The sequence below is a fragment of the Pelodiscus sinensis genome, chromosome 5, assembly GCF_049634645.1.
Source record: "Pelodiscus sinensis isolate JC-2024 chromosome 5, ASM4963464v1, whole genome shotgun sequence".
Lineage (NCBI taxonomy): Eukaryota > Metazoa > Chordata > Testudines > Trionychidae > Pelodiscus > Pelodiscus sinensis.
Window position 1 is genome coordinate 50,597,426 of NC_134715.1, and position 19,716 is coordinate 50,617,141.

The 19,716-nt window shown below is 43.4% G+C and overlaps 1 protein-coding gene across 4 annotated transcripts in view; it reads right to left on the reverse strand.

Annotated features, from left to right (window-relative positions):
- Positions 1-5,250: 5,250 nt before the first annotated feature.
- The window catches only part of LOC102461173 (UPF0462 protein C4orf33-like), a 31,118-nt gene continuing 16,652 nt past the window's right edge, over positions 5,251-19,716 (reverse strand). For 2 of the 4 annotated variants that reach the window (XM_075929972.1, XM_006127881.4), the window contains exons 3-6: positions 14,337-14,397; positions 11,801-11,852; positions 11,470-11,669; positions 5,251-7,480 (exon numbers count right to left, since the gene is read on the reverse strand). In XM_075929972.1, the coding sequence (XP_075786087.1) occupies positions 7,363-7,480; positions 11,470-11,669; positions 11,801-11,852; positions 14,337-14,397 (431 nt within the window). In that variant the 3' untranslated portion in view covers positions 5,251-7,362. The other 2 variants (XM_075929973.1, XM_014575867.3) reach the window with 2 other exon arrangements.

Genomic DNA, 19,716 nt, shown 5'->3' on the forward strand with positions numbered 1-19,716 from the left:
ATCACAGCTAAGTAACCACTGGACATTTCTGATTCCTGCTATTTAAATGGTGATTAATAACATTTACCGTCCTTCGCAATGTTTTAATAATTGACTAAGATTACAGATTAACATTCCATACTGGTATGTTGCAGGCAGCAATTCATTTTGATACTTTGAACAATTTCCTTAATCACTGTGGTAAAACATGCAGTCCAACATTATTAATTTAACTCCACTCATTGTAAATGATAGTGGCACAGCAGCACCACTACAGTTAAGGTCACATCGTGGCTTCTGTTTAAAGATCAACCTTTCCAAGTCCTCTAAAATTTACATGCTTTGTCAGATTCCTTTGAAAATTTGGTGAAATTTAGAAGGATACATGGTAGGGTTAGTAACCCAAATTTGAAGTCATTTGAGCTATGGATTGAGGAGATAAAAGCACTTCTCAAAAATGGCCATTTTTCAAAAAGTTTTTACTTCCCCTCCTCCCCCCTCACAGTACCAGAACTCTTGATATGATGTGGGTCACAATGGTCTTCATTTATTGAGTTTTACCCATGGTATTGCAAAGCACCCATTAAATCTATGAGGGACGCTCATTCAGAACAGTACTTAAGAAAATGCACATTTGTACAATATGCATGTTCCAATACAATAAGAAGTTTAAAGAATTTAAACCTGCTACTTTATATACTTTAACACGTGATTTTTGTAAGTGCTCTAAAATCCATATGGTTACTTGGATTGCTTTGCATGCCAAATTTCTGCATAGGATAACATTAATGATCTTTGACCAAAAAGTTTCCAACTTACAGTAATTTGAAGAAATCCAGTTTCCTTCTGCTGCTTGTATTGCTAAAGTAAGAGGTGCCAATGATTGGATGAATTACAGACTTCACTGAAAATTTGACAGCTATGGAACTCATCACTCAATTAAGTTAATTAAGGACAAGCTAATAACAACCCCCCACTTAAGACAGAATTTTGGATTGAGTGGCTGAAAGTTACCACAAATTGTAACTAACTGGTGGCAATTTTTTTGTGGGTAATATACTCAAAGTATTTGGGGGGAAAAATAGACATGTTGTATATTTCCTGGGATGGGAAATGTATGAAGGGGTCAGAGGAGTGGGAAAGTAGGGGGACAGGAGTTTGGGGCTCCAGCAAGAGGATGGGTTTAGAGGAGAGGACAGCGTTTGGGGGCTCAGTGAGGGAGATACAGGATTAGGGGAGTGGAGGGACACTGAAAATAGGCTGTAGGGGCACAGGCACTATCAGCTCTACTTCCTCTCTTTCCATGCATAAGCCCAGAGCTGGGGGTTCTAGCCACTCTCCAGGATTCTGAACCCCTTTCCCTGCCCCCCATATGAGACAGTATCTAGGGGGGACCGTGCTGTGATGGGATTTCTGAACCCCTCTCAATACTCTAATGCAGTGTTTCTCAAAGTGGTCCATGGACCCACTCTGAGAAAGCTGCTAATGGACCGTTCCAGGTTTGGTTTTGTAGCAACAGAGCCTCGCAGCTCCCATTGGCTCTAGTTTGCCATTTGCAGCCAAGGGGAGCTGTGAGAAGCAGGAGCCTGGGTCACGCCACTTTCCATGGCTCCCCTAGGCAGCAGATTGCAAACTGAAGCCAATGAACACTCCGCGGCTGCAAAGCCAAACTGGAGTGTCCCATTAGCAGCTCTCTCAGACTGGGTCTGCGAACCACTTTAAGAAACACTGCTCTAATGTGTGAGACACAACGTGGAGGACTTGTGCCTAGCTACACGGGTTTCACCCCCCCTTGTGTGAGTCAGATGTGGAGGGGGGAGCTTACCATTTTGTGTGAGTCACGGATCTCAAGCAGTCCTATCCTTTGCATGCAGAAGGCACTTGTCTGCGCTTGTCATCCAGGTTGTAGTAATCTCCACTGTATGTCCTCAGTCAATTGAGACCATCATATAGAAATGAATGGGCACCTTTCAGAGCCTCCTGGGTCACAGCTGCATGTGGGTCTCTTCCTGTAATCTGGATTAGTTTAGCCCCACTCTCTCTAGCAGCCCATAGAACAAGTCACACAGTTACACACTGGAGCAGAGGAAAAGTGACATGGACAACCTTCCCCCAACTTTTTGTCCTTTAACAGTGGTAGATAGAATCTGTGGTGTGTCTACACAGCACTGTAACTGGAAATAAGATACGCAATTTGTGTAGCACAAATTGCATATCTTATTTCAATGCTATTTCAAAATAGCTTATTTAATCATTTGGTGCTCTCTACACAGCACTACATTTCAAAATAAAGTGCTATTCTGAAGCACACCTCACAGTTTTTATAGAATGAGGTTTACAGGGACATCGGAATAGTGAGCCCAAAATAACTGACTTACTGAAAAGATACGGGATAGCTATTTCAGGATATCCCGGTATCCCGAAATAGTGTTGCAGCATAGATATAGCCTGGCTGACAGTGAATGAGTTGTAAAAGGATCATATTAAGCAGGGTGAGGGTGACATTTTGGTAATGATCGGGGCAAAAGAGTGGCTTAAGGGGTCAAACAGCTACATCTAATGGCCCATGCCAAGAGCCAACTTACCAAGTTCAGGAAACAAGCTGGAGCAAAAAGTTAGAAACCAGGAATCAGGGACTAAAGCCAGAGTATCAGCTGAAATATGGGCAGAGACAAACAAACAGGAGCAAGAAACCAAGCAGGGAAGCAGAGACAAGGAGCAGAAGTGGAGGGGAAGGGAGTTCAGAGCAAGGGGTAGGAGCAAGAACAGAGTTACAAACAGGACTAGGGAAGCAGTGTAAAACTGAAACACTTGAGTAGCCAGGGTCTCAGACCTGTGACCTGCATTTAAAGTGTATTAGGAGCCAGGTGGGCAGGTAGCCCAGCTCAGTTCCTGCTCGTGCTGGATCTGGGAGCTCTGATCCCCCTGTAAAAAGGGGCTGCAGCCACCCCGTGCTGCTGTGGACCAGTTCCCACCTGGCACCCTGTACTGCTGCCTCTGATACAGTGGGTACTGGCCCTGCCCTCGCAGATTATAGAATAGTCGACTAGCCTATAAGAATTCATGAGGTTACTCGACTATTCAATTAACCAATATTTAACAACCCTAGTCAGAATCTCTGCCAGTTTCTAGTAGGCTTGCGAGGGCTGTGGCGTCATCCAAGTTGTCTGGGCAGCAGCAATGCCTCCAACAATTTTCCCATGCCAAACAAAAAAACCCTCACCACAATCAAGAAGTCACCAACTCTAGTTTTTCTGTACTCCAAAAGCCAACCTTGGGCAACTACAGAAAAATTTAAAATCAAGGACAAACTTTCAAAGGTGGTATTTAAGAGGTACCTCTTTATTCTTTTAAAGTTATATCACCAAGAGAAAGGCATAGAAATGTCCCATAGAGCACAGAAACATTGACCAAATCCTTGTATTGCTAGTTATTCTGTAGTTACCTCCGTTTCTAGTGTTGTCAAACCAGAATGTTTCCTGATACACACAAACTTTCCTGGAATTTAGAAAGAGGAATGTTTCGTAAGGTGTACTTGTGAGACCCTCAACTGAAGACACACTCACACAGGCCATGTTTTAAAGAGGCTGTTAGCTCACTTTGAATCAGCAGAACTTAAAAGAAGTAATAAAGAAAAATACAGAATTTGCTGTTGCCAACAGCCAAGAATGATTTTTATAAATGAGACAGAGTGGGTGAAGTAATATCTTTTATTGGACCAATTTCTGTTGGAGAGAGAGAGACAAGCCTTTGAGCTTCACAGAGCTCCTCCTAAAACACTGAAATTAGGAGAAGATTACAGGGAAGGATCATTTACCAAACCACAAGTCTCCTCCCGAATGTACATTAGAGAAATGTTAGGCTTTATGAATAAATCTCTTGACTGAATGAAGAGCATGGGATTGTGATATTTAGCAACTACAACAGCATGAAACCTTTTGTGACTAGAAAATCCGAGTCTCTTTCTCCTTCCTATCATACCTTGTTACATTTCATAAGGAAATGTAGACAGCTAGAGATATTAGAAAATATAAATGGGGATAGCTATTTCCATTCTGCAGCTACCCTAATCAGAGGTCCACAAAAGAGAAGAGAGAAAATACATGACAGGATGCTTTCACAGGTTTTACAGGCATGAATTTTTAATAGCTGTGTTACTCACAAGTTATAAGGCCACAAGTGACTTAGAGATCAACCTATAAGTAAAATAAAATAAATATATACTAGACTTCTCCTTCTGCATACACTCCATGTGCCACGTTAAAGAACTAAATTAGAAATATTCACAAGCATTTTAAACACTTACTGGCACTTTCCCATGCTCCTTTAGTCACCCAGCCATATGCCCATTGGAGGCAGAGCTCTGGTATAGCCTTCAATGTAGCAGGCTTACACTATACAGGGCTCAGAGGGAGAAGAAAGTTATGGCTTAAGAAAAACCCAAACCATTTTTACATATATAGAAAAAAAGTCAGACTATAAAGTCAGTTGTCTTGAGTCTTGTCAGTGTTAGCATCAAGTGCTGGGCATCCTATGGAGAATACCCCCTTTCCAGAATAATGAAACTCCTATAACTGAGTCTCCTGTTCCATGAGATATCAGACATCTGTAACTGATGTAGGACTGAATATTTCCTGTTGGAAAAACTGACCAAGTAAGCTGATTTTTAAATGACAATAACAGTTTAAAATTATCACAAATTTAAAACGTTAAAATAAATTGACAGAAGATGGATTAGCAGACAGAATGCAGGAAAAGATGGCAGGTGTACAATAAAGTCATGTAGCTATGCCATTTATCATGCAGATATACAATACACATGGTGTATATGAACTATATGATAATCTGGATTTTAAGAAACAGCTAATGAAATAATGCAACAAGAGCATAATTTTTTTATTTATGGTAAAAAAAATAACATCTACTTCTCTCAGATATAGAGAATGAGAGTCCTACAGACATATCCAAGGACAAAATTTGAAGTGTTGTGGGAAAAATGGGCTGAAAAGCACCTGAATAAATAACACTGACTTATTGTTCCTTTACTTATAGGATAATCAGCTGAGTATGAGAAAAGAGAATCTGTTTGATACAAGCAACTAAGTGTTGTGAACTACAGCATTCACTTTATTCCTGAATGCTTGACTTTAAATGGCAAAATTAAATGTTTCACAATCAAATAATACATATGGAATATTAAAATGTTAAAAAAATATTTTTTGCCCATGAACATATTTCATCAAATAAGACATCTTAGAAAAACATCAGAACTCTTGTATTTTTACCAGTATTTATTGGATTGATCAATATTCTCAGATTACACGGTAATTTTCAGGAGAAGGTGTATACACTGCAGGTGTAAAAAGTATCCTAGAAACTATACATACAATACTTACTATTGTCAACAAATGGCACTTGATAGTAAGGAATCTATAAGTCTAATTAAGAGAGCAGAAAGAATTGGTGACACTAAGAATGCAGTGGTCTATTTGCATAAGACTGGGGCTTGGAAAAGTCAAAGTGTACTTATTGAGTAAGAAATACACAACTGAATAGAGAATGGATACACCAGCCCTGCAATTTATTCCAGTCTATAACCCTGATTACAGTCTAAGTATCTACATTGGGAACATTTATTAATGGGCTCTTCAAACAAGCAGAAAAAAGTATGAAATGATCCAATGATTGAAAGCTGAAGCTAGACAAATTCAGACTGGAAATAAGGCATACATTTTAAACTAATAAACCACAGCAAGTTTATCAAATGTTGTAGTAGATTCTCCATCACTGATATTTTAAAAATCAACATTGGATGTTTTCTTAAAAGATATTCTCTTGAAATTCCTTTGGGGAAGAAGTTCTATGACTTGTGTTATATGTGAAGTCAGACTAGAATACTCCAATGGTCCCTTCTGACTTTGGAAGATAAAAATCTACCAGTAGAGAGGAAGCCTAAAACCAATCAGAAAAGCCCAAAGTGCCAGTATTGCTCTATTGTGTACACATCAAAATACTGTGGAAAAAACCCTAAGTTTATATCCCTTTGAAAACATTTTCTTCGCATTGTAAGGAAGAAATAAGTATTTGCCCTCTCATAACAGGGTTAGACACTAAATATGTTAAGAGGAATGCATATCAGAATCAAATTATGTTTTCTGCAGCATGGGTGCATTAGGTGGGATACACCCGTATCGCTTTAGCATTCCTGTAAAAGCAGCTTTCAGCCCCCAGGGGGCACTGACCGCCATACTATTAAAGATACCTCAGATGTCAATAAATTAAACACAAAGAAATACAGAGGAGAGTCTAAATGCTTTTAAAAATCTGGCCTACAGATATTAAGCTGATTGAGGCTAGGTAGAACATTCATAGAGGAGTCAGAATGAGGTTTCTTATGCAAGAAGAAACTAGACTGAAATAATAGGATAGACCTAGGAATAGGTAAAGCCCTACACAGATGTGAATAAAATTTTGTATCCACATCTACATCTTCAAAAGTAAGCTGTGTATATGGATATACACAGATATAAAGCAGATATCTGCAGCTTGCAAGGCTCTAGGAATACAGGGCCATATTCCTTCCTCCCCACACACACAAGAGGTTGCAGCAAGAGGAGTATGCTGAACAGTGCATGGCAAGTGTGGTGCTTCCTACATGCATCACAAAGAAATGTGCATGCCCTTACATTCCACAAGTCTCTAAATTCTTAGACAAGGCATCTCTTCCTACCCCAAAACAAATATGGTTTTAATAATCTGAGCAGAGTCGATAGGGTTGGCCCAATTAGAGTAGCTGAATTTTAAGTACATGATCAGAAAACAATATTTTAACATGTACCATTTTCTTGGTACCAACAAAACTCATATTTCAGTTTTAAGACCTAGGTGTCTTAACAGGGATGCTAATTACCTTACCCATTACAAAGATAGCTTCCCCAATTATCACCTCTAATATCATTAGCTCACATGTACCTCCCTCTCTCATCCCCCTTCTGTTCTGAAATTTGATTTGTCCTTTTCATATGTGTTCTTTTTTTTTTTATTGTATCCTTTGGTAGATATGGTCGTGCCAATTTTTTTCCACAATTTGATCTGAGGAAGTGGGTCTGGCCCACAAAAGCTCATCACCTAATAAACCATCTTGTTAGTCTTTAAAGCGCACATAGTCCTGGTTTTTGTTTCAGCTAGACCAGACTAACACGGCTACATATCTATTACTACCATTGACCTGTGATTTTTAGCTGCAACTGCTGCAGATAACTGACTTTTTAAAAGATTAACATATTTGGTGCTTAAAAAGGATTTCCAAACACTTTTTTGTGATGTTTATATATGCACACTACAGCTCTTAATTTAGTTTCATACACCCTGAATCATACAAAATCATTTTTTCATCTTGTTCATCTCATCAGTTGACATCCACAGATCTGATCCAGGCTGTTTCCAATCTTCTCCCATTAATACCTTCAGGTTAAGTGGTTTGAAAAATTCCAAGCGATGGCTGTAAATAAAATGGGGGATGGGGAGAAAGGAAGAATTACTCAGGGCACGAGTTTTGTTTCTTTATACTCAGAATTTAGGAATAAAAATGGTTGCATATAAACTAGTCAGGATGTAAAAATAATTTAATATTTATTTTCCTGGGTTCTTGGAGAGCATCATAGCCAATGTTCTATTTATTTTCAATACTCTATTTTGCAAGAACTAGATGTAATAAACCGGGAATACTTATAGAGCTATGCAAGAATTTTTCTACAAATCCTGCATTGAAAATATGGCTCCAAATTCACAGCTACAGCCAAGCAATATACTGTACTGAGTGTAAAGTTAGCAAGCACTAAGCTCATTTTTCAACTACTTCAGTCTTTGGGCTACTGTGCACTGGGTCAGTTCCTGAACTTAAAGAAGCTTGAGGGCTGATCCAATGAATGGTGGCCGCTGGAGATGCATCAGTCCTGTAAGAATGAGGACCCACTTCACCCCTTGTCTCCACCCACATCTTCCATATTAACAGCAAAGAAGGAATCTGCTATATGACCCTGGCTATTGGAGAATCACTTCTGTCACTGGAATGACTCTTTTCCTTGCCTTTATGCTGGCTCTATGACCAGAATAAAGCAGTGGTATGATTTAAAGTTCAAGATCTAGTCCAAAGACTGTACATAGCAAGGTTTTTCCCAGAACGCAAGACCATACAAACAACCAAACTAAGTCAGACCAAAGGTTCATCTAGCCTAATATCCTGTCTTTCAACAGTGGCCAATGCCAGCAGCCCCAAAGGGAATGAACAAAACAAGTACCATCTTTTAGCAAATATAACCAACACCTGAATAAACCCCGCACCCAAATATATCCCTCGGTTTTTGCCATTTGAGTTTAGAAATCCCTGTATACCCCGCGCACAAGTATAGCCCGCGGTGGTGGGATTTATTTGGGTGTGGATATATTCCTGCCTGCCCCACTCCTGTGTACCATAGCTGCCTGTAGCCTCCCTCTGCTGCTGCTGGCCGCCGAGCCCCGCGGTGTGGCAAGCGGGCTACAAGGAGGATTTGCAAGGGTACGCAGGGGAGATTGCAAGGGGCTGCCAGGGGGCACGGGCAATTTGCAGCCATCTGTGGTGCAGGCCACCCGCCGCCCGGGACAGGGCTCCGGGCTCTTTCCCTTTGTCAGCCCGGCCTGGGAGCCTCCCGCCTTGCGCCTCTGCTGGGGATGCCTCTGCCCCGGCTCTGGAGCATTCCCAGAGAGCAAGCCGGGCTCCCGGGCAGACTTTGCCCCCCACTCCCCCTTCTGGGAGAGCCATGCCAGGAAACGTTACTGGGATGTGCTCCACCATTGTAAGTTTCCCTGTGTTGTTCAGCTGCAGGCTGTTCAATCTGGCCCCGGCTCTCCATGGGGGCAAAGGTGTTGGCAGCTCTCCACCCCAGCCTGGTAAAGGCTCAGCCAGGAGGGGCTCTCAGAGTGGGGGGAAGGGGCATTCTCCAAGGCATGTGCTGCATGATGCCTGCCTGTGAGCCTGGTGACTCCTAGTTCTTGTGTTTGGGAAAGACTAAGTAACTCCTCATTCACTTCCTCCACACCAGTCATGATTTTATAGACCCCTGTCATACTTCTCCCCTTAATCTCCTCTTTTCTAAATTAAAAAGTCCCAATCTTATTAACTTCTCCTCATATGAGAGCCACCATTCCATACCCCCAGTCATTTTTGTTGGCACTGGAAAGAGGTTCAGAGAAGATCTCTTTTGAGAGAAACAACCACATCTTCACGCAGTATTCAAGATATGGGTGTACACACATACACACACAGAATAAATAAAATATTCCCTGTCTTACTTTCTCTCTCTTTCTTAAATGATTCCCAATAGTGTTTGCTTTTTGACTGCTGCTAAACATTGAAACGATGTTTTTCAAGCACTATCCACTGATTCCAAGCTCTCTCTTGAGTGGGGACAGCAAATTTAGTCCCCATCATCTGATATGTATAGTTGGATTACGTTTTACAAAGTAGTGCATACTGGATTTATCAACATTGAATTTCATCTTCCATTTTGTAGTCCAGTCACTTAGTTTTGAGAGATCCTTTTGCAGTCTGCTTTGGACTAAGGATGTTAAGCAAATGCTTATCGGATAGTCAGTCAACTAGTTGATTCCCCCTCTCCTTTCAGCCTCTATCAGATTGAGGCAGCAAAGGGGGAGAGGGAGAAAGGGCACTTCAAAGCGGCAGCACCCGCATAGCTGAGCCAGGGTTCAGCTGCCTGGGGTCAGCTGGGCACTCCCAAGTTGAGCTTGGATTCCACCCGTGGCATTTCCACAGAACCCGGGGTCAGTTGGCGACTCTGAATCGTCTGCTGATCCAGGGCTCCATAGCTTTGAAATGCACAAGAGCTCCTGCTGGGGACTCTTGTACATTTCAAAGCAGGCATGCATGCCTGTGGGCAGCCTGGAGTCAGCAGGAGTTCTCGCTGGCCACGGACTACATGCTGACTTCCAGCGGGGGTTCTTGCATATTTCAAAGGAGAAATGCGCAAGTGCCTATCGACTAGTCGATGCAAATTCCATCGACTAGTCAATTAACTGCAATTTAACATCCTTACTTTGGACTTTGCGATCTGGAGTTTTGTATCATTTACAATTTTTCCCACCTCACTGTGTACCCCCTTCTCCAGATCATTTATGAATATGTTGAACAGGACTATCCCCAATACAGACCTCTGGGGAACACCACTAGTTACCTCTCTTCCTCTTCCCCCTTTCCAAATAAGGAACAAGGAGAATGTTGGGAACATAACTTATTTCTTTTACTTTTATTAGCAGTGGTGGGAGAAATGTTTAGACAGGATTCGGAAATAACAAGAGATTTGGGAGGAAAAGAGCAAGATGACAGGAAAGGAGGAAAAAAGCAGAGTGGAGGAAAATGAGAATGGTATAACAGGGATGGGTACACAGGGACTGAAATCTCCCTCTCCCATTTACCCAAGAATGAAATTAATGCTATGCATAAAATCCTTGCTTGGTCCATCCCTTTAGGCTACTCTTCTGGAGTATAAGAATACTAGTAGTGATGTCTTCTTTCCATTACTATATGCTGTACCCATAAATACCAGCCAATAAATCATGTAATACAGGTTACACTATGCTAATATCACAAGTGTTAAAAGGAAGGTTTTTTCATCTTTTCAAATAGCCTTTGATCTTTATTTCATTCAATAGTAAAGATGAATTACAAAGCAAAAAAGGGAAATTGGAATATATAATTTATATGCTGAATGTTCTCCAAACGTTGATGTGGGGGAACCTTCACATACATGTTGTTAGCTATTTCACTCCCTTTGCTGCAAAAGGTGGCATTTTTCCTAATCACCACAAATAGCAGAAGCCTTATTGCACAGAAATAGCAATTAGCATTATAACTCAATTCTTCATTGTCTAACTTCACTTTATAGTCAAGGTAATAAGTAGGCACAAAAATGGAGTCCAGGTGATGTCACGTTTCTCTTTTCCTGTTGATGCTGTATTTTATATTAAAACAGTTGAAAGAGATTATAATCATTCTCCCTTTACTGTAATCAATTCCAAAAAATGAGAAACTGAGCCATGATTGTCATGAACAGTAGAGAAGAAACAAAGCAGGTCCACTGGAGATGCATTTAGTAAGATTATTGCTGGTTGGCATTTCAAAGAGGTTTCTAGGTAGGGAAACATGGGACAAATTATTGATCTTGTTGAGAAAGGTGATGAAACAGATGCTACTGGTGTTGAAGGCATCATTTGCAATGCACCTAATGAATAGCAATAAAAATCAACCTCTAATTATAGCTATCTGCCACAGAGCTCTTTATACACAGCAGACTACCTGTGGAACTGGTGCTCAGTAACATAATTAAAACATCAGGATGATAGTCGTAATTTTATACCTAAAATAACTATTTTACAAATTTTTCCCCAAGACTCCTATTATATACTGCGATACAGATGAAGTAATTTTCTACTTACAAATCAGGTTTCTGTCCTTTCTGTATTTCATGCTGAGGCACAGGGTAAAGTGCTTCATATGTTCTCTTTGCTTCTGATCCATGAATTGCAAATGCATTAAACTTGTCAGCATATGGTGGAAAATAACTCCAAGGAAGATGAGCTCTGCCTTTCCATTTGGTCTCTGTTCTGGATACTTCAAATGTTAAAGCAAGTTCTTGCTATATAAAGAGCAAAAAAAAAAAAAAAAAAAGGCAATTATTTCATATTTGCTTGGAAGATTTAGATCAGCTACAGACTAAGAAAGGATGTTAGTTTTCTACATTTTTATGAAAAGCATTTTATCACTTACTTTCCATACTTGTCTTCTGCCAGAAAGTAACAGCAATAAATGTTGTCCATGACTGACCAAATTAAAACAGAGCAATAATGTTATTCAGTTGCAGTAAATGATTCATATATACCTATATTCAAATATATCATGGGAATTCATACATATCTCAGAGCTCTGGAATTGTTGTATGCCCTACTAGGGATACCATCATATAGACAACTACATGATTACCCAATAAGCCTGGGTTTACTGGTTAAACTTGTCCACTACATGTATTTTGCCATCTTGCTGCCTCTATCAGAGGCAACAAGGGGAGCGGGGGCAGGTGCCCAGAACGAGCTAGTTTAAAAGCTAGCTCCCCACGAGCACTGGATCTGCCTGTTCCCCCACCCCTGCACTGCTGACTCTAATAGAGAGGCAGCAGCACAGAGTGAGAGGGGTAGGCTGGATCCAATATGCACAGGGAGCCAGCTTTCAAGACAGCTCCCAGCGTACATAGGTTCCTGCGGACCTGCCTGACCCTCACCCCATGCTGCCTCCTACAGAGGAGGGGTACAGGAGGGAGCACAAGCAGGATCCAGTGCTGGGGGGAACCAGCTTAAAATCAGCTCCATGGTGCCACCTGCCCCCCACCTATCAGAGTCAGCAGCACAGGGAGGGCTGCCGCAAAGCAGCACCGTGGGATGCAGAGGAACCTCTGTCTGCAGGAAGCTCAGGCCCCCCACAGACCGAGGTCGCTTTGCTGCAGCCTCCCCTAGACCTCCTGAGCTGCTGCCTCTGTCCATGGGGAGCTCGGACCCCTGCAAACAGGCAGCCAGTCTGCACAGGGAGCTGGTTTTTAAACTGGCTCCCCTTGCTGCAGCTGATACAGAGGCAGAAGCATGAGGTGGTAGGGGGCTCCCCAGGAATGGGTCTGGGAGTGCACGAGCTGCTGGCCTTGCCCCCAGGAACTACTGAATGGTCATGTAACTGCTAAAATTTCATGGGGTTACATGACTGTTCAATTACACGATAGCTAACATCCCTATGCCCTACCATATTACCCTCCACACTTTCTGTGTGTGCGCACATGCGTGTCACACAAACACACAGCACTCCAGCCTTGCACCTCCTGCAAGATTAAAGGCAGTGCTGGCTTTCTGCGGAAGGCAAGAGTGGAGGAGGGGAGGACGGAGAAAGCCCCATGCCGCGCACTATGACCAGGGAAGAAGCAGTCTTCCTTTTCCCCGGCTAGGGGAACATCAGCACAGGGACGCCCACAGGCTACTTCAGAATCTGGCCAATAGGAGCAGTGGGAAGTCATGCCTGGGACAGGGAGCATGAGAACAGCATAGGGTGGAAAAGCAAGTAAGTGCTGCCCAGACCCTATATCCCTAGCCCCTTCTGGCCCCCTGTGCAGAGACTTTGCACCCCCAGCCTGCTCCCTCCCCGTCTGGCCAGAGCCCCTACCATCACACTGCTTCTGCTCCCTCCCTGTGACCAGACACCCCTGCCTGCTCCTCTGCCCTCCCACCTGACCAGACACCTTGCCTCCAGGCTGCTCCTCCACCCTTTCATCTTCTGCCCCTTCCCCAACAGTGAGACACCCTACTCCCAGCCTGCTCCTGCATCCTACCTCCCACCCAGAGCTCGCACCCTCACCCTTCCTGCATTCCTATCCCACTCATTGGCAACCATGTTCCGCATATTTAACCCCACAGTTTTGGCCCCAGCCCAGAGCATGTGGGCCCACAAAATGTACTAACCCTGGGATCCCAGAAGAGTAAATTTGTCATTAAGCCTTGAACTACGGTCCTCTCTACCCCTCCCCACACCACAGGGCTCAAACACCAGGGGATTGAGAACCACATCAGTGGGTGTCCCCCCCCCTTCTGCTTCTCACTTGTTTGGTCCCCCGACTGATTTTTCTGTGCGCCAGTGGACCACAACCCAAAAATAGTTCTCCACCCCAGCCATAAATAAAAACAACGTTGAAACTTTGTATTGGACATAATATTTTACTTTATTTGAAAATGAAGCTTGGCCAACAAACCCCTAATTGAGGTCCAGCCCACATCTGGCCGCAACATCTAACACTCTACACCACTCCCACACCTTAATCCTGAGCCCATCATACAACTGAACCCCCTGCCCTGGGCCCTTCATACACCCCAGCCCAGACTCTTGAGCCCCCACATCCCCAGCTTCCTGCCATAAATTTGACAGAACACAGCCTGAATGCATGCATAGCTGGATTTTAGCAGTTATGATGTAAACTTCAAAAAAAAAAAAAGTGAGACGCTGCAGCAGCGTAAGTGCCATTAAATAAAGTCTGAGTATAATGTTTCATTTATGCTATTATTCATCATTATGTGAATTATCAATAATATTAAGTTGTATATTTTCAGTCATGCAAATGGGTATTCTTATACAGTTCCTTGTTTGACCCTTTGTTCTGAATTTTGATGTAGTTTGGCTCATTGGTTTGAAAAGACTGCTGACCACTGTGCTAATATAATGGTAGGAAAAATGTAATTTAACACTTTTAAAAACAACAGAAAAGCATTATACTTACGGACAGAGTTCAACTTCTAAGTATCCCTTAGTTGTCTCACTCAAGAAAAATGCTTCTACAACTGAAAACAAAAAACGAAAACATTCACATACACCATGAATATAATAAGGTAATTATTTATTCTGTTTCACCTCTCAACTTCTACCTAAAATAAATTTTTATTTTATTTTTATGCAGAAATATTACCATTTAGAAATATAATCAGTTTAGAAAAGAGGAGACTGAGGGGGGATATGATAGAGGTATATAAAATCATGAGTGGTGTGGAGAGGGTGGATAAAGAAAAGTTATGTATTAGTTCCATAAACAGAAGAACTAGAGGACACCAAATGAAATTAAGGGGTAGCAGGTTTAAAACTAATAAAAGAAAGTTCTTCTTCACACAGCGTGTAGTCAACCTGTGGAACTCCTTGCCAGAGGAGGCTGTGAAGGCTAGGACCATAACAGAGTTTAAAGAGAAGCTAGATAATTTCATGGTGGTTAGGTCCATAAAAGGCTATTAGCCAGGGGATAACATGGTGTCCTTGGCCTCTGTTTGTCAGAGGCTGGAGAGGGATGGCAGGAGACAAAACGCTTGATCATTGTCTTTGGTCCACCCTCTCTGGGGCACCTGGTGCTGGCTACTGTCGGCAGACATGATACTGGGCTAGATGGACCTTTGGTCTGACCCAGTACGGCCGTTCTTATGTTCTTATGACAATGTTCTAGAGGTCGACTAATCATCTTCCTATATATTTTAGAAAAGTGTTTGTGTGTCTGTCTGTGAGTCTGTTCAAGAACTCCTCCTAAATGGTAAGAGCTTGGACCACCAAATCTGGAAAGCAGTTTCCTCTTGTAAGTTAAAGCAAGTTAAAGGTTCAGTTTTCTAGGATAATGTGATGCACCATAAAATGGAAAAGGAAGGGTCTGGCAAGAGGCAGTTATATTGCAGAATGACCACAGGAAGACAGCAAGGAACCAAAGATGGGCACCGGGACAGCTATAATCACAATGGACCAACAAGGCACAGAGGTAGAAAAAGGGACGGCTATCTACTTGACATTCCAGAGCATTTGTCTGTGCCTGAATGTTTACCTGTGTGTCCATCTATCCATGAGCTGGGGGTGAGGGAAAATATACTCCTTCCCTGGCTGTGCCCACTGCAGTGGCCATGGAGAGGTGCTTCTCACCTAGCCTCACGCTGCTGTGGTGAGAGAGGGCTGAGGTAGTCCTCTCTCCTACGGCAGCCTGAATACTCAACTCCTCATGCCTAATCCCACCCCAAAATAATGGATTTAAATGAAGGAAAACAAAACTTTTGAGTTAAGGATCCAAACAACCCCAGCATCAGCAGTTTCTAAGCAACGTGTCACAATCTTTTAAAATGGCAATGCTTTTTTCCCCCCTAACTGCAACTACAAGGAGTTTTATAAAGAAGTAGCAATAAAAAGGCTGTTTTGATTTTGCTTTGTTGTATCTGACCAGTGGTTCTCAAGCTGGAGTCGACAGCAAAAAGATAGTTCTTGTTAATTGATGTTAGCTGTCAATGGGACAAAAGTAGCAACAGCTCAAAAGCATTTCACTTGTGATGCCCGCTGTGAGTGAAATTGGCTAAGGCTTTGTGATTGTAATCAATTGCACTCACAGTGGACATCAAAGGTAAAGCACTTAAGTGCAGAAACCTGGAGCTATGAATTTCCAAGCTACTGCCTTGAACATGAAAGACAGGGCGGCGGGGGAGGGAGGGGGAAGAAAAGGAAGAAAGAAAAAACAGATTTACAGGTGCCTGCACACAAACAAGCTACACATAGAAACCTGTCACTAAGATCAGATGAAACAGGAGTCCTCAGAGGAGGATACAAACAGCCAAGGAATAAAATGTTTGGGCTATAAATGCCATTGGCTTTTTCTGAGAATAATGGGTGTTCTGGAAAGAGTAGCATTCTAAGGCAGCAAGCATATTTGGAAGCCACCTGTCTTTGTAGCCCTCCTTTAGGAGTAGCTGATGGGAAAGTGTATGATAAGGGAGAATCTTGTGGCTTGAATGCCATATCATTTTCAATGAAACAAAGAATGTTAAATATGAATCTTGAGTTCATGTATTGCTGTGTCAGCACAAATAGTATAATGGAACCTTTCTTACCATGTTCCTGCTGGGGGCAGGGGAGGTTGCTCCAGCCCAGCTTGAACACCCCCCCCACCCTAACCTGCTTAATAGGTTAACCGGTTAATCATAATATTTAACTGGTTAACTCAACAGGATTTTACATCCCTAACAGAAACACCAAGGTTGCTGTAGAAACAAAGTTTTGCAATTGTCATAATTTTGCACTGAAGGTCACATGAACCAATATGATTTTCCTGTGCTATATACTGTTTGTGGTCAACTTTGGCAGTGGTCTTGCAAATTTAATACCTCAAAAAATAGATTCCCAATTGGAAAAAATTGAATAGTTGCCAATCAAAATGTGCCAGTTATTGATTTATAGTTTAAACTATCGCTGGTTTAAACTGAATTGTCTATTTCTTCAAGGAGGAGTACAATTATCATTCATCAGGATTAACATAAATGCCACTCTATCTGTACTTTTCTAAACATACGCCTCCATCTTTAGAGCCCTGAATGTAATAAATTTGTCTGCAGATGCAGACAGAAATCAGTATCCACTGATCCACCAGGTTCTGTTCCCAGGAGAATCTATAGGAAAAGCAGATGAACATGGTGCCACTACTCCCAGGAACCAAAGCCCTGCAATAGCATCTCCTCCTGGCCATGAGACTGTATTGTCCTCAGCCCCACTGCCAGTAGGGCCAAACAACTCCAGACAGGAGATGTGGCTGAGGGTGGGGCCGAGGGCAGTTCAGTTGCATGGGCAATAAGGGTATGTCTAGACTACATGGCTCCATCGATGGAGCCATGTAGATTAGGTTTCTAGACATAGGAAAGTGAAGCTGCGATTTAAATAATCACCGCCTCATTTACATTAAAATGGCTGCCACGCTGTGCCGATCAGCTGGAAGCTCTGTGGTCGACAAGGGAAGCCCTTGTTGACCGCCCTGGTAAACCTTGTTCCATGAGGTATAACGGGGCATTCAGACTACTGCACTGTGCCACCAAACAGCTGATCAGCACAGCACGGCAGCCATTCTGATGTAAATGAAACGGTGATTATTTAAATCGCCGCTTCATTTTCCTATGTGTAGAAACCTAATCTACATGGCTCCGTCAATGGAACCATGTAGTCTAGATATACCCTAAGGCTGTGTCTAGACTGGCAAGTTTTTCCGCAAAATCATCTGATTTTGCGCAAAAACTTGCCAGCTGTCTACACTGGACGCTTGAATTTCCGCAAAGCACTGACTATCTCATGTAAGATTGTCAGTGCTTCTGCAGAAATACTATGCTGCTCCCGTTCGGGCAAAAGTCTTTTTCCGAAAGACTTTTGCGCAAAAGGGCCAGTGTAGACAGCACAGTACTGTTTTCCGCAAAAAAGCCTTGGTCGCGAAAATGGCGATCGGGGCTTTTTTGCACAAAAGCGCGTCTAGATTGGCCACGGACGCTTTTCCGCAAAAAGTGGCAGGATGCTTTTCCGCAAAAGCAATCTAGACATGCTTTTCTGAAAATGCTTTTAACGGAAAACTTTTCCGTTAAAAACATTTTCAGAAAATCATGCCAGTGTAGACGTAGCCTAAGAGCTGCCGGCTTCTGGGAGTGATAGTCCCATTTTCCTCTCCATTGATCACAGCATCTCCTCAGAATAAACCACTGCAGATCAAAATATACAGACTTCTATCTGCGAATATTCACAACCATGAATACTAGTAAATATGTGTCCACAGAGCTTTACTCATTTTTTTGATAAAACATAAAACTTATCTCCTTACTATTACTTGTCACTAGAAAACTGACCCTGTCCTTCTACATGTTTCTCTATGCTTCACTCCTGCCCTCAAAACTCTAACAACAAAAGCAAATATTTTAACTAAAATGGAATTTCTACACTTTAAATAGTAACAGCTGAGTTAACGCCACTGTTGGAAAATATCTTTAGTTTATTACACTCTTTTTGCCTCATTCATGCGGTTTCAGTTACAGGCAGTCCCCGACTTATGCGGATCCGACTTATGTCGGATCCGCACTTACGAACGGGGCTTTTCTCCCACCACCTGGGCGGCTTTGCTCCTGTCTCCCTGGTCTGCTGGGGGGGTCCATCAAAGCCGCTGAACCCCCCCCAGCAGACCAGGGACACCCAAGCAAAGCCGCCGCCTGAGTGGCTTTGCTCCCGGGCAAACGAGCAAAGCCGCACAGGCGGCAGCTTTGCTCTGGTGTCCCTGGTCTGCTGGGGGGGTCCAGCGGCTTTGCTGGATCCCCCCAGCAGACCAGGGGGACAGGAGCAAAGCCTTGGAGCACGCCTGCAGCGGGACAGCCCGGGCGTGCTCGGGCTGTCCCGCTGCAGGCGTGCTCCAAGGCTTTGCTCCTGTCCCCCTGGTCTGCTGGGGGGAGGGGAGGGTGCAGCTAGTGCCCCCCCCCCCCCTCAGCAGACCAGGCTTTTCTTGCCTACCCCTGGGGTAGAGCAGCTGGGGGCTGCCGTGTTGGTCCCGCAGCGCCGCACCGGACCAACCCGGCAGCACCCCAACTGCTCTGCCCCGGGCATCCTGATTCAGCCGCCACTGGTCAGTTTCAGCAGCGGCTGAATCAGGACGCCTGGGGCAGAGCAGATGGGGTGCTGCTGGGTTGCTCCAGTAGCACTGAGGAGCCGCTACTGAAGCAACCCAGCAGCACCCCAGCTGCTCTGCCCCAGGCGCCCCCAAGTCAGCCGCTGCTGAAACTGACCAGCGGCTGACTACAGGAAGCCTGAGGCAGAGTTGCTCTGCCCCAGGCTTCCTGGAATCAGCCGCTGATCAGTTTCAGCAGCAGCTGACTTGGGGGCGCCTGGGTTTCTTAAGTTGAATCTGTATGTAAGTCAGAACTGGCATCCAGATTCAGCCGCGGTTGAAACTGATCAGTTTCAGCAGGGGCTGACGCCAGTTCCGACTTACATACAGATTCAACTTAAGAACAAACCTACAGTCCCTATCTTGTATGTAACCCGGGGACTGCCTGTACCATAATTTAGCTAATATAACCTATAGGTTATATTCACTTTTACAAACCCCACAGCCCCCGGTATACTTGGGTGTGGGGTATACAGAATTTTTTCACTGTTCTTGCACCACCATCCCCCACCAAGACTCCACACTGCCAGCACCCTCCCCTCTGGGCAGACACCCCAACCCCAACCCACTCCTGCATCCTTCCTCCTGGCCACATACTGCATCTTCCATTGCTCTTGTCCCCTACCCCTGGCCAGGCAGAACCTGGGTGAGTGGTCAAAATTTGCTACCCCCAGAAGACTAAATC